Source organism: Bos indicus, chromosome 19 (genome assembly GCF_029378745.1).
Source record: "Bos indicus isolate NIAB-ARS_2022 breed Sahiwal x Tharparkar chromosome 19, NIAB-ARS_B.indTharparkar_mat_pri_1.0, whole genome shotgun sequence".
In the NCBI taxonomy this organism is placed as follows: Eukaryota; Metazoa; Chordata; class Mammalia; order Artiodactyla; family Bovidae; genus Bos; species Bos indicus.
The window spans coordinates 52,711,083-52,725,320 of NC_091778.1; the positions used below are offsets into that span (position 1 = coordinate 52,711,083).

The 14,238-nt window shown below is 52.8% G+C and overlaps 1 protein-coding gene across 5 annotated transcripts in view; it reads left to right on the plus strand.

Moving 5' to 3' along the window:
* The first annotated feature begins 3,461 nt into the window (after positions 1–3,461).
* The window catches only part of SLC38A10 (solute carrier family 38 member 10), a 41,123-nt gene continuing 30,346 nt past the window's right edge, over positions 3,462–14,238 (plus strand). For all 5 annotated transcript variants that reach the window (XM_070773915.1, XM_070773917.1, XM_070773916.1 and 2 more), the window contains exons 1-6: positions 3,462–3,875; positions 6,637–6,754; positions 11,542–11,587; positions 12,390–12,483; positions 12,701–12,844; positions 13,713–13,837. In XM_070773915.1, coding sequence (XP_070630016.1) covers positions 3,777–3,875; positions 6,637–6,754; positions 11,542–11,587; positions 12,390–12,483; positions 12,701–12,844; positions 13,713–13,837 — 626 coding nt within the window. In that variant the 5' untranslated portion in view covers positions 3,462–3,776. The remainder of the gene's footprint in view (positions 3,876–6,636; positions 6,755–11,541; positions 11,588–12,389; positions 12,484–12,700; positions 12,845–13,712; positions 13,838–14,238) is intronic.

Here is a 14,238-nt window from a genome sequence, read left to right on the forward strand (position 1 = left end):
CAGTTTGGAAACTGGAGACTGATGGAAAAGCTGTGTGTATGCTCAGTCGCTTCAGTCCTGTCTGACTCTTTGGACCCCATGGACTGTAGCCTGCCAGACTCCTCTGTCTGTGGGAATATCCCAGCAAGAATACTGGAGTGGGTTGCCATTTCCTTCTCCAGGGGATCTTCCTGGCCCAGGGGTTGAACCCAGGTCTTCTGCATTGGCAGGCGGGTTCTTTACCACTAGCCACACCTAGAAAGCCCCTTGGAAGAGGACATGGCAACCCACTCCAGTATTCTTGCCTGGAGAATCCCATGGACAGAAGAGCCTGGTGGGCCACAGTCCACAGGGTCACAAGGAGTTGGACACAACTGAGGTGACTTGGCACGCACGCACGCACCTGGGAAGCCCTGAAAAAGCAGAAGATCGCTAAAAAAAACAATGATGCTCTCTGGGAGAGAAAGGATTGCACCTGTGACCTCTCAGAGACTCGCAGAGCAGGGTCATCAGCCCCATTTAACAACTGAAAACACTGAGGATTGACCCAGTGTTCTGGTAGCCAGGTCCCAGACAGTGCCACAGCTCTGGCTCTGCCCACAGCTGCCTCCTGGGCCCAGGCCACCTTCTCCAGGAGCCCTTCTCTAAAGCAGCCACAACTGCCAGGTAGATTTAACCCAGGCTGGGTCCCTGAATGTCTTTGGTGAGGGTTGAGGTGGGGGAGAGGGAGGGAAGGGGAAGGGGTGGTAGAGGGGTTCCCTCTTGGTAAAGCAGGCACCTATGTGGGAGAAGCACGATCTGTCACTTTAATACAGGTGTGCCAGGTGGGGTCAACATCTCCCTCTGTCTGAAGTCTTGAGTCGCCAGCATCCAGAGGTGGGACCCTAGTCCAGCCCCATCTGCCTCCTTCCCCAGATGGTGCCTATGGCTGTCACCTCCAGCAACCAAATGGAAAGTTGCTGCCTCTTCAGTGATGGATGCCCCAATAATGGGTGCTCAGAGAGGTTCTTTAACATGCCCAGGGTCACACAGCCTTTGTGCTTCAGAAGGCTCCCATGGAACAGCGGTGTCACATTAGCTCTGCTGATTGAACTCACATGTGGGTAGCGAGAATGGAAGGGGTGCAGGTTCCAAAATGGCCATGCCCCTGACTCTCTCTGCTTTACACATCAGTCCTAAAACCTTTAGGTGGTGCAAGGTGAGGTGAGTGTCTGTGCCAGTGGGAATTGCCGGTGGGGGAACACTCAGAACCAGAGTTGGGTGGAGAGGGAGTCTGGGATGGGGGTGGGGCAGCCCAGGGGAGGGTATGGGAGCCTAAGTGAGGTGGAGAGCATCAACTCAGGCATTACAAGTATCGAAGGGGAGAATATCAGGATGAAGACTGTGGCCCTGGACCGCCGGCAGTGTTTGGAGATACTGCTGTGAACATGTGACTTTCAATATGTACATGGACCTAGGAAGACATCTAGATGTGAGTGTGGTACACACACGTGTCTTCTAGTTCTGCCCATTGAGGAACAGTGGCCAGGATCAGTGCCCAGATCTCGGTCTCTATGACTAGTCTCCACTGAAAGGACTCCTTGGAGTTCTTGGAGAAAGGATTGATCCTTGAAAAGTACACGATGAGCTTGGAACACCTTATCATGCAAGAAAGCAAGGAAGTGCTCAGAGAATGACAGGGACCCAGCACAGGACAAAGGGGCCAGCTGAAGGGGCTCTCACTGTCCAAGTCTAGGAAATCGGCACATCAAAATAGCTTGTGATAATAATGGATGATAACCCTCTGAATACAACTGGAGTCCACAGTGCTGTCGATATAGTCATAGGTTGCAAGTTTGACAAGGACCAGGACATTTAGTTTCAAAGTACCTCCCCACAAACCACTCATTATTTACTAAGGAGAAAGACATAACTATCTAATCAAGCAATCAGAGAGAATATAGCCAGTAATGGGACAAATCAAAATCGTAGGGCATCTGATAGGATTCAATGGAAACACAGGAGCACATCCACAATATTTGTGCCAAAGAAATGTAACTTGAATTTCACCATGAGTGTGGGTAGGCATACTACTGGCTCCCCACAAAGACGTGCACCCCTTAATCCAGGGAACCTGTGAATATGTTACCTTACATGCCAAAAGGGATTTTGCAGCTGTGATTAAGGTTACAGACCTTGAGATGGGGAGATTATCCTGGATTATCCGGATGGACTCAATCTAATCACATGAATACTTAAAATTGGAAAACTTTTCCAGGCTGGGTCAGATATGTGAAGTGAGAGGGAGTTGACCCCTTCTCCGCTGCTGCTGACTTTGAAGTTGGAGGAAGGGGGCCATGAGCCGGGGAACATGGCCTCTAGAAACTGAGAAGAGGCCTCAGTTTTCAGTTTGCAAGACAATGGGGGCCTTGGCTCTACCACCCAAACGACTTGAATTCTGCCAGCTACCCAATGAGTGGGAAATGGAATCTCCCCGAGAACTTCCATAAAGGGGGTGACCTGCTCACATCTTGATTTCAGTCCAGTGAGATGCATTCTGGACTTCTGACCCACAGAACCATAAGAACAGGTTTCTGTTGGTTAAGCTGCTAAATTTGTGGTGATTTGTTACTCTAGCTATGAAAAACTAATACAACGAGGAGGCATCAGAAAAACCCAAATTGAGGGACACAGGGTTAGTTATCAAGCACATTGAAAGAATGCAAAATTTGTGAGATCAAGTAGCTAATTAGAAAAATGGGCAAAAATGAATAAGCATTTTGAGAAGAAATATGAATGGACAATAAAAATAGGAGTAGATAATTTACCTCATTTGTAACTGGGGGAACAAATTAAAAACCACAGTGAGGAACTTCCCTGGTGGTCCAGAGGCTAAGACTCTTCACTCCCAATGCAGGGGACTTGGGCTCCATCCCTGGTCAGGGAGCTAGATCCCACACGCCAAAACTAAGAGTTGCTGCTGCCGCTGCTGCTGCTAAGTCGCTTCAGTCGTGTCCGACTCTGTGCGACCCCATAGACGGAGCCAGTCCATGGGATTTTCCAGGCAAGAGTACTGGAGTGGGGTGCCATTGCCTTCTCCGAAACTAAGAGTTAGCATGCCACAACCGAAGATTCTGCATCTAAGATCCCATGCAGCCAAATAAATAAATATTAAAGATAAAAAATAAAAACCACAATGTGATTCCATTGTATTCACCAGATTAGCCCAACTGATGATACCGTATGTATGTGACAATGTAGAGCTGTGGCGAGTTCCTTGTGCTCCAGGTCCTGAAAGAAAGGGCTCAGGATACCAGGTTCTCAGGAGGATTATTAGCTGGGTGCTGGAACAGGTGCTCTGACACCGGGCCCCGCCCACAGGTCCCGCCCCACACACCCAGCCCACCTCTCATTGGTTTGCTTCCCACCAAGCCCCGCCCCACTAGGTCCGCCTCTCTCCGTAAGAGCCCTGCCTGAGCACCGCCTATTCTCCGTCACTTCCGGGCAGAGGAGCCCGCGGAAGGAGGAAGTGTGTGTCAGGGTGGCTGCGAAGCCGGGCTGAGGTGTTCCTGGCTGGCACCCCGCAATTCTTCCGGGTCTATGCGTGGGGACACGGAGGTGGCCGGCGAGAACCAGCGGGGGAGGAAGACATGAGGCGGCCGTGGGGTCTGGCGGGGTCTGGAGGTTGACTGCCCCTACCGCCTTCCCAAGAGGCCGCCTCCTCCAGGCAGCCAGCCACCCGTCTCCCTCACGGTCTCACGCCCCACCGTCGTCCCGGCGCCTTGAACTGGGGCTCCCGGGCCTCTAGACCCCGCGCTATGACTGCGGCCGCCGCCTCCAACTGGGGGCTGATCACGAACATAGTGAACAGCATAGTAGGGGTCAGTGTCCTCACCATGCCCTTCTGCTTCAAACAGGTGAGTCCAGCAGGCAGTGGTCACCCCCCTCGCCGCCCCGGGCTCACCCCCTCACGGGAACTAGGACTTGGGGAGGCGGCCCTGCAGCTCGCCCGCCCCGTGGCTGCAAGAGAAATTGAGGGAATAACCTCGACGAAAAGCTTCAGTCGCTCAGTCCTGTCCGACTCTTTGCGACCCCATGGACTGCAGCACACCAGGCTTCCCTGCCCATCACCAACTCCCGGAGCTTGCTCAAACTCATGTTCATCGAGTAGGTGATGCCATCCAACCATCTTATCCTCTTTTCTCAAGGAAAAGCTTAAGAACAATTAATAATTTCAGATCCAAGTGCACATATAGCAAAGTAATATGATCTTTCAAAAATGTAAAGTGACCAATAGATTTCAGTGTTATTTTTCTTTATTATTTCTGAAAACTCTGACCTGACTGCACTTGTATTCAGAAGCACATCAGTCAAACCCCCAGGCCTTGTAACTAGTTTGGGGTGTTGGTTACAAGGTGATTACTCCAGATTGTGTGCTTAAAATTTGTGCATTTCACCATATGCAAATGTTACCTTGATTGAAAAAATCCAAAATATTAAAAAATTGGTGTCATCCCAGCATTAAATACCTCATGAAAGAAACTCACCATTTTTGAGGTGTGGGTTCATTTGGCTTCTGTTTAATTCACAAATAAACAGGCATTTGGTATGGTAGAGAAGGGAGGTGATAGAATTATCAAATTGGGTAACTTCTTTCCTAAAAATGAACTTCTTAGCTTACTGTGTGCCATGCTGGAGATACTGTTACCTCTGCCTCTTGGGGCAGGAGCTGTCTACTAGCTAGGTTGCTTGAGGATGGAGGAGGAGAGGGACACCAGAGAAGGACAGGTGGCCAACAAGGCCTCGAAGACCAGTCTTACATGATGAAACCAAATAGGTGGAAAAATGAAAATAAGATGGATATTTTGGAACTGAAAATCGGCATCAGCATTTAATTTTAGAGTAACACTGCACTTTTCACATTTAGCATCTTTTGGATAAAAATAGCAAAAAGAAAATGCATTTAGCGTTCCCGTGTGAGTGGTTGTTCTGACTTGGTTGATGAGCATGTTGGTGGGAGGATGGAGACTGCAGGGCTATGTAGAAGGCCACGCTGGCGGCTTCAAGAAGCAACATCTGTGTCTTGGCTTGTGAATCCCAGCGTGGGCCAGCCACCTCTGGGTATTGGAAAGACTACGTGTCCCAGCGTGCATTGTGACTTGCCTGGCACAGAACTGCATCCTGGGATGTGTAGTTAGCTGATTCTGAGTCTGTAAATGCAGTGCTGCCTTCCTTGACTCCTCTCTGCCAAGTGCCACTGTGGCAGGGCTCTGGTGATTCAGATTTGAGTGTCTTACTATGTGCTGGGCATGAGTCCCCTGCCAGAGCATTTAAAAATGGGCCAGGCTGAGTTGTCTGAGGGGAGAGCTGATCGGTGGGTGCCCTCTTGCAAGCAAAGACCTGGAAGTGGTTTGCCCTGCCCCGAGGGCCTGGCCAAGTTAGGACATGCTGTCACTCATCACTCAGACTCAGCGTCTTCTCTGAGAAGCCCGTTGGCAAGAACACCATGTGAGGCCAAGAGGCAATTTGGAGATGTGTGTATTTATTGGTAGCCAGGTCACTTAAAAGTTTTTGTTTGCATTTTTTGTTTGTTTGGTTTTAATAATTTGGGGTACTTTTCCGAAAAAATTAGCAATTTATTAAAGTGTAACATGCATACAGAAAAGTGAACACATTTTAGGTGTACTCTTGATGGATTTTCATAATATTAACAAAGACATGTAGCCAGCTCCCAGATTGAGGAACACAGCATTGCCAGCACCCCCACCCCTGCCTCCTTACTGAGGGTCGCCCTCCCACCCCCAGACCCCACTGGTCAGTGTTGCCAGGTTTTACCTGTATGTGAATGCATCATGTCGTAGGTGTCTGGCTACCATTGCTCAATTTATCTGGTTTTTAACCTTTGCTAGGCAGGCGTGGCGTTTCCTGTTTGGAGCAGTTAGGAACACATGCATGGGGTTTGACCACATGGACCTGTCCTGTGGGGTGGTGACCCGCGCGCAGGAGAGCTGGCTGGTGGGCTGTGTGTGTATTCCACTCTGCTAGATGCTAGTAGGACAGTTGGTTGTTTTTTCAGTTTTTGGATTACAGATAAACCTGCTGTAAACATTGGCACGCAGGTTTGTGCATGAACACATGTTTTCATTTCTTTTGGGTAAATACCTACGAGTGCAATTGCTGGTCAGATGGTGAGTGTCTGTTTAACTTATAAGAAAGGCGTAGATGTCACTTTTAATCTCTTCCTTCCAGAATGTGTTTATCACTCGTAGCTGTTGATCCAAGTGGCTGGAAGGTGGCTTGCTGTAGGGTATCTGCAGGGAACTGGGGAGACTGGCAACCCCTCACCATTCCTTGAGACTCTGGGAAGGAAATGGGGTCCCTGGTGCTCTTTTGGGGACATGTATATGCTTTATGTCCCTGGACAGAACGTGTTGACCACTCCATCCAGGAACTGTTACCCATTGGCGTGGGGACAAAGTAGAGCTGGGGCCTCAAGTCTAGGGAGCGGGGGCCGAGGGGAGGGCTTTTGGTCATTGCTTGTGCTATTCACCTGTGTTCAGCGTGTGAGATAACGATGCTGGGTAGTTTTATTTTGTTCAGTTTAGTCGCTCAGTTGTGTCCGACTCTTTGCGACCCCATTTGTTTTGTTAACATCTTTCTTTTCTCCCAACACTCCAGTGTGGCATTGTCCTGGGGGCCTTGCTCTTGGCCTTCTGTTCTTGGATGACGCACCAGTCCTGCATGTTCCTGGTGAAAGCTGCCAGCCTGAGCAAGCGGAGGACTTACGCTGGCCTGGGTGAGTGCATTGCCTCCCTGAGAGGGGCGGGACCTTTCTCAGCACCTTCTTAAAAAGCGCAGCGTCTGGATCTGGGGGTGTGGGCCTTAGTCTTTTAAGTACTTTTCTTTCACTTTATTCTTTTTTTTTGGTCATGCCGCACAGCATGAGGGATATTATTTCCCTGACCAGGGATCGAACCCACACCCTGTGCACTGGAAGCATAGACTCTTAACGACTGGACCACCAGTGCTTTATTCTTTATTCTACTTTATTCTTAAAGAGTCCTTTGAGCAGCAATTTCTTTTCTTATTTTAAAATTTAATGCAGTTAAAAAAAACAAAGCTGTTAACATCAACACGTTTTAAAATTGAGTTAATGCTTGTCCTCCTGCCTTCTCTTTATGCACATCCACACAGAGAGGCCCCTCCCGGTTCAGGCAGCCTTGGCAGCTTCTGCTCCTATGCCTGCGGCCCCAGAGCCTTCCTTCCGAGCTGCCTGACCCAGATATTGCTGCACGTCTCCACTTTGAATGCCATGGGCAGCCTGTCCTTGGGCTCAGGCTTGTAGCGGCAGCAAGTCATCAGCTCCTCCGCTGCACCCTCTATGTCCGGTTGCTGTTGGTTGCAGTTTTGTTTCCTCTAGTTCTTTCTTCCTTTGATTTCAGCTGAGGCAAAGAAGGCTGTGCTTTCCACCTCGTTTCAGTTTGATCTATTTCCTGGGCAGCCTGTCTCTGAGGGCAGGGCCCCCACTCTCCCGCCCGCCTCAGGCTGGTGTGTGAAGGCTGCATTCTGTCTGCCACCTCGGACCTTTCGACTCCACGTTGCATTCTGGGGATATGTGGTGTGGGTGTTGAAATTCCAGTACACGTGGTCTCAGAGGCTGCCCTATGCACGTCTGGGGAAAACTCCCATCCTCTGGCTGGGACCCCCTGACCATCCAGCTGGTGTGTGGCCCGGATGCTGGGTCCGCTCGCAGAGGCCCCAGTGGGCCCTCGGCTCCCAGCTCTTACAGCAGGGAGGAGGTGCCGAGAGGAAACGGTATGCAGGGTTCCCAGGGCCAAAGAAAATAAAAACACCTGTGAGCCCCACGCGTGGGCTTTTGGCAGCGTGACCTCTGGTTTCCTTCCAGTCTGCCTACTTTGCATTGGCACTGAGATACTCACATTTGTTCTGACCTCAAAACTGAAGGACTGCTTCCTTCTCTCTCCGGTCTGATAAGAGTGGTGCTGTCAGACTCTCATTGCTGTTGGAGTCACGTGGGGAAGTGAAATATAGTGGCTAAATTTGACTCGCTCCCATGAGGCCAAGTTCTGCTTGGGATGATATGTGCACCAGGGCAGGTCCCTTCCTCCCTCTGCGAGGCTGTGGCTTTTGGGGTGACTCTTTCTCCCTGCTCAGGGTTCCCACCAAATGCTTGGCTGTGCCCTGAAAGAGGGTGAGTGACCCTGGACTGGGGAGGCTGTGGTTTTTGACAGCTGTCCATCTGAACATTCTTAGAAAGTTCTTGAGAAGGCAGACTGGTTTGACGAGGTGTGAAAGATGGAAGAAAACCACCCGTGGACACCCGCCTGTGTGGTTGGCTGGGGCTCCTACCTTTACCTGCTTGTGGTGGCTGCAGCCCAGTTCTGACTACCCAGAAGCAAAAAAGATCTGAAACCACCTGTGGTCTCTGATTACGCCTTTGGTACCAAACAAGATGGTGCATTTGTGTGACCTCCCACAGTCCCCCCAGGCCCAGCCTGCAGCATCAGCTGCCCTTTGTCCTGGCTCTGTCTTGGCACCATCTCTGACATGGAGAGACCCCCCCCCACTTGGAAAGGAGCCCTACACAGGACGAGATGGGAGTCTCTGGAACCCTGTGGACCAGCAATCTTCCCACACCTCCTGGGCCATTTCCACTGCTTGTAGGTCTTCTGTCCTCCTCTTCTCCTGGCCCAGAGCTTGTGCTGCTGCCAGAGAGGGTGGCCTGGGAGGAGAGAGCCCACTGCATGCCAGTCCTGCAGGCCCGGGACAGATGGCCTCTGTCCGCGGAGCCCCCAGCACCACATGTCTGCTGGGCCCGTGGGCATCAGACAGCTGGGGGTGGGGGGTGGGGGGTGGGAAATGGACAGGCCTGGAGACAGTGCATTGCAGGGTGTGGAAGCTGCTGAACGGCAGAGGCGTCCTCAAGAGATAACCTTTTTAAGCCCTCCGCGCTCCAAGAACGGATGAGTGGTTTTTTCAGGTTTGAGTCTGCGACATTTCTCAGTTTGGTTCATCCCTGGAAGTGACCACAGGGCTGCCCTCCCTGTCCTGGCCTGTGCGTAGGCATCACTGGAGAATGAACTTTGCCAGTCTGGGGAAATACAGCCCTGGTGTGTCTTGTGTTTTCTGTTGGTGTTTTGTGTGTGTGTTTTGTGCTGTTCTGTTCGCTGCTTGTAGACCCAGTTCTGTGAATTTTATCTACTTTTTATCTGCTATTCCTTTGCCTTGTGTGGCTGACTTTCAAGTAGACTTTTCAAACCCCATTTTCAGAAGATATACAGTTATACCAGATAGTCAGCTGTACCTAGAAGTCATGGCCCCACGAGGCCACTCTGACCCGGGCCCTGCCTGCAGAGGTGACCAGGCCTTGCTGTCGCCTAGTAGCACTCAGTCGTGTGCAGCAGCTGCTCTGGCACCGCGTCTGTGGTCCTGTCATCTGTCCGCCCAGGTTTCTGTGGCCCTGGTAAGCCTGCTGCCCGATCATGGCTGGGTGGGGCCTGCAGAGGGCCTGTCCCTCCCTGCCTGTCCCAAGTTGTGTGACCTGCACCTGTGGATACTTGGCTTGGGAAATGAGGGTCATAAAACCATCCTTTCTGACACCCAGGATTCTCTGCATTCCCCACCCCTTGTTTATCCAGCAAATGGTCATCATACCTCCCAGGCAGATGGCAGCAGGGGTCAGGTGGCTGGCTCTGGGGAGGGCTGGGTTGAGGTCACTACCCTCTGCGTGAATAGCACAGTTTGGTGTGTGCTTCCCCATCTCTGCCCAATAAGTGGAGGCTGTGGACTGTGGGCAGAGAGTGTGGGGTAGGGCTGGGGTCCCGAGTTCCACAAGGTGGCCTGAGAGTCACTTCTGCATGCCCAGCGGCCACAGAGCCGTGGGCCCGGCTGTGGCCCCAGGAGAAAGCCCTGAGCCAGCCTCTCTGGGGAGACTGGGGAGCCCCTCCTGACAGCGCTCCCGGCTGCACACCTGGCAGGAGTGCCAGCTCCAGGTCCCCACGGGGCCCAGCCCATGAGCTGCAGCGAGCCTGCCGCAGGTGGAGAGGGGAGGGCCGACCCAGGAGCGTGGGGAAGGGACCTGCCTTCTTGGAAACCATCCAGCAGATGCCGCCCAGCCTCGTGGGGCAGATCTGGTGCTGTGGTTCCGGCCCAGAGGGGCGGGAGGGCAGTCTCTGGCTTGCCAGGCAAGAGGCTGAGGGCTGGACACTTGGAACAGTGTGTGGGGTGTGTGTGGGGCTGTCCAGGCTGAGAACTGGGCGGGAACCACAGGCCTTCTCAGTACAGGCAGCGCCTCGGGGGCAGCCGCACTAGAATCGTACCTCTGGGAACCGGTTGAGTCTTTCTGGGTGAAAAGGTGCCGCCTCATGACTTTTCTCTGGCTTCCGAGAGCAACTTTAGTTGCCTTTGTCCAGAATGCGGGTGTGTTCTGGAACTCTCTCTGGCAGGGTACTCTGAGCACTTAGAATATGCTGTAGATGCTCAGCTTCCTTTTGGAGAAGGAAAGGAATGGGATGGCTGGGCCCCAGCCACCTTCACGTTAGGGGCACCAGACTGTGTGTCTTAGAGGACCCTGAGGTGCTCGTGTCCGTGTGGTAGTTGGACAAGCCCGGAGGCCGGAATGACCCCCCGTTTGCTTCCCAAGGCCACCTGCCCGTGGCCGTGTAGCCCAGGGGTTCCATGTTCACTGGCTTTTGGCAGTGCTGTGCTTTTTCCTGAGTAGTTTGAAAGTAAAGTATTGTTTTTTTGGACTCGTTCACATCAGGCGGCCTGCGTGTTCCCTGCTCTCTGGTCTCCTGCTCTGCCCGTGTGAGGGAGAGGGCTGTGCTGTCATGCGCCCCCTCCTGCTTGCTCCTGGGGGATCAGAGCTTCTCTCAGCCCTCGTCTGGCTCACCACGGGGCTGGGTTGCAGGGGTTCCCGGCCTCTGTGAGGTCCAGGGAGGGGCCTGCTGAGTCAGCTCTTAATCTCTCCTCTGCTGGAAACAGCTCCACTGTCAGGAAGGACAGGCAGAGGGGCTCCTCCAGGCTTGCGTGCACTTGTCCCCTCGTGTCCCAAAGTACCTTGCTCGAGATTTTCTGCTAAAACCACAGAGTGAACATGAAGGCCCTTAGCCAGGTCCCTTTGTTATGACTGGGAAAACCAGATGTGCTGGGGCTGGGCTGACTGCCCTCCCTGGGCACCCCCCACCCTGTCCCGGGCAGCCCCTGACCCAGGCAGGTCTCCCTCAGCCTCCTTATTGGCAGCCTAGCTTGCCCAGAGGGAAACTGCTGCTTCCCTGGGACCGTTTTTCTTTTCTTTTTTCTTTTGTTTTCTTTGTGGATGTGTGAGTGTGAAAAGTGACCCACCCTAGTTTTGTTCTTATTTTCAGTGATTCTTATTTGTTGAAGGCAGATCTGAAAAAAGCACGGGACCAAAAGTTCAAGTATCCCCTTATACCCTTAGAACTCCAGACCCACAGGTTTTTGTCAGATTGCCTTTCACAACTTTTACTGGTAATATTTTTACTGATGTGCTTCTCTCACTTTAGACTGAGCATTCATTCTCTTTTTCCCTCCCTGCACTAGCATTGCACGCCTACGGGAAAGCAGGGAAGATGCTGGTGGAGACCAGGTAGGTGGCGCCGTTCTATTGGGGGTAATTCTCTCTGTCCTTCACTTGTGACGAAAGAGAAACAGGAGGGTTGTTACACAGGGAGCTGGATGTTTCAGAGGTGGATTGGTCCATAGCTTAAAATATTTCTCTGAAGTGTTACTTACTAAATAGTTGAAAGTTTAATTTATTGTACCCTTAAAATGATTAGTGTCAAGCCTAAAAGCCTTATTTAAGTCTTACTAAGAAAAATATAAAAATGGAAAACCCGAGCATAGCGAGGGGGGTGCTCCCTCGGTTGTACTTCATCTCTGGGTTCTGTTCCTGAAATCAGATGCCTGCCCCCATCCCGCCCCTTGCCCCGAACACAGTTGCATAAAGGTGGCATTAAACTGGAAATGTCATATTCTCCCTTTGGAGTAAAATTTTATGAGATGAAAAAAAATGGCTGAGAAATTGCACTTTTAGGCTTCTAAATTAGGGAATTGCAAACTGAAAAGAATAACCCTTTTCTGAAGCAGTTGATTGTTCTTTTAACTTGTCTTAACATCACAGTGCATTTTTGTACCACCTGAAAGAACTTTTAGAACCTCCTGCTGAGAGAAAAATGTAATACCACATAAAGAAAAGTTTAGTGTTGCTCAATATTCATTCTGAGTAAAATAGCAAACTCCGCAGCCAAACCCTGGAAACTGTTGAATGTCGACACCATGTCTCCCGTTTGACCCCTCCCTTGGGTTGTTGCGTGTCAGTGGCCAGGGGAATGCGGGTGCGACTGGGACCCCCGGTGCTCAGCTCTCAAGCTTGCCCGCCTTCCTTGCAGCATGATTGGGCTGATGCTGGGAACATGCATTGCCTTCTACGTTGTGATTGGCGACCTGGGGTCCAACTTCTTTGCTCGGCTGTTTGGGTTTCAGGTAAGGACATCTGCAGGTGTGTGGTACGTCGGAAACCTCACGGCTGCTTGCGTGGCAGCCCGGGGACTGTTTCAGTCCACGTCTTGGATGGGGAGCGGTGGGAGGGGCTCTGAGACCAGCACGCCAAGAGGCGAAGCGCGCTGGGCCTCAGTCAGTCCCGGGGCTCGGGGTGGGAAGCTCGGGCCGTCCGTGGGCCAACGCCTGGCACTCCGCCCAGGTCACGGGCACCTTCCGTATGCTGCTGCTCTTCGCGGTGTCCCTGTGCATCGTGCTCCCGCTCAGCCTGCAGAGGAACATGATGGCCTCCATCCAGTCCTTCAGCGCCATGGCCCTCATCTTCTACACCGTGTTCATGTTCGTGGTGAGTGTCGGGCCGCCAGCTGCCACTGAGGTTGACGGGAACGTGACGTAGAATCTGCCACAGGAGCCTGGTGGCCAGATGGGGCCGCAGGGGAGGGGAGCGCTCTGAGGCAGGGAGTGAAAGCGTGATGCTCCCCAGTTCACGGAAGACCTTTTATGTGGGCTTTGTGGCCAAGAGTCAGGAGGCCAGCCTTTTGTCACAAGGGGTGAGAGCAGTTGTTGTCTAACGAGTGTTTATCACTGACTGTTGAGGGGGCAGGGGGGTGCAATCCGGAGTTGATACTCAGGGCGCCCCTTGGGAGCCCCTGGGCCTGAGCCCCTGACCACTCCGGTGGGAGCAGAATGGGAGAGTCTGTGCAGTGGGCTCTCCTTAGAAGACTGAGCCCCGGGTGGTGTCTCCAGTGCCCCTCGGCTCTGAGGGCCAGCCCAGTGACCCTTCCTCTGCTTCTCCAGGCAGCCCTGTCCTTGATGGGTCTGTCTTTTAAATTATGTCTGCGCAGGACTGGCAAGGACCTGCCAGCTTGGGGGACTGTCCTGACCTGGAGGCGACTGGGGTGGGCACAGCAGGTGGGCCTCATTGCTTACCATCTGCAGCCCTGGATGGGCAGCCGCCCCCGGTGCCAGGAAGCCCCACAGCTCCTCTGGGTAGCACCTGGCCAGCTGGTGGCACAGCAGAGAGCCGAAACCCCGGGGCCACGCACCACTCCCAGCCCTTCCGGCTCCCCCAGCCCCTCTGGCCGGTGGCACCAGGCTGCACTGTGCGGGGCCTGCACTGTGGTGACGGCCACCTTGGTGCCCTGCCCGGCCCTGGCCCGAGTCCCGCCTGTGTGTGCTGCCCTTTGCCGAGCTCCGCTTCCTTCTCCTCGCAGATCGTGCTCTCCTCCTTCAAGCATGGCCTTTTTGGTGGGCAGTGGCTGCAGCGGGTCAGCTACATCCGCTGGGAGGGCGTCTTCCGCTGCATCCCCATCTTTGGCATGTCCTTTGCCTGCCAGTCGTAAGTACCACCTGCTCCCGGGGCCCTGGGGGTGAGTGTTAGAAGGGGAGGCTGCCATCCTGGGAGCGGGAAGCACCATTTCCTTCAGTGGATGATCCAGGACACGAGGAGTAAGGTGTTCTTCACTGTGGCCTCTCCCTGCTCCGGGTTCAGGGCGGGAGTTCTGTGTTTACCAGAAGAGAAATTGACTTTGTTCCTGAGATGTGTTGCCGGCACTGTTGGCGACAACGCCCAGTTTGCCAAATCCCCCACGAGCAGAGTTGGCTGTGGGGAACAGCACAGCCCCGAACCATCTGACTCACAGAGTCCCGAGCGTTTTGCCAGAATTTAGCTATTCGTGTGAGAATATTTAAGAGGGAATTGCACAAACATTGACTTCAGACTGCTGCTGGGATGCTTTC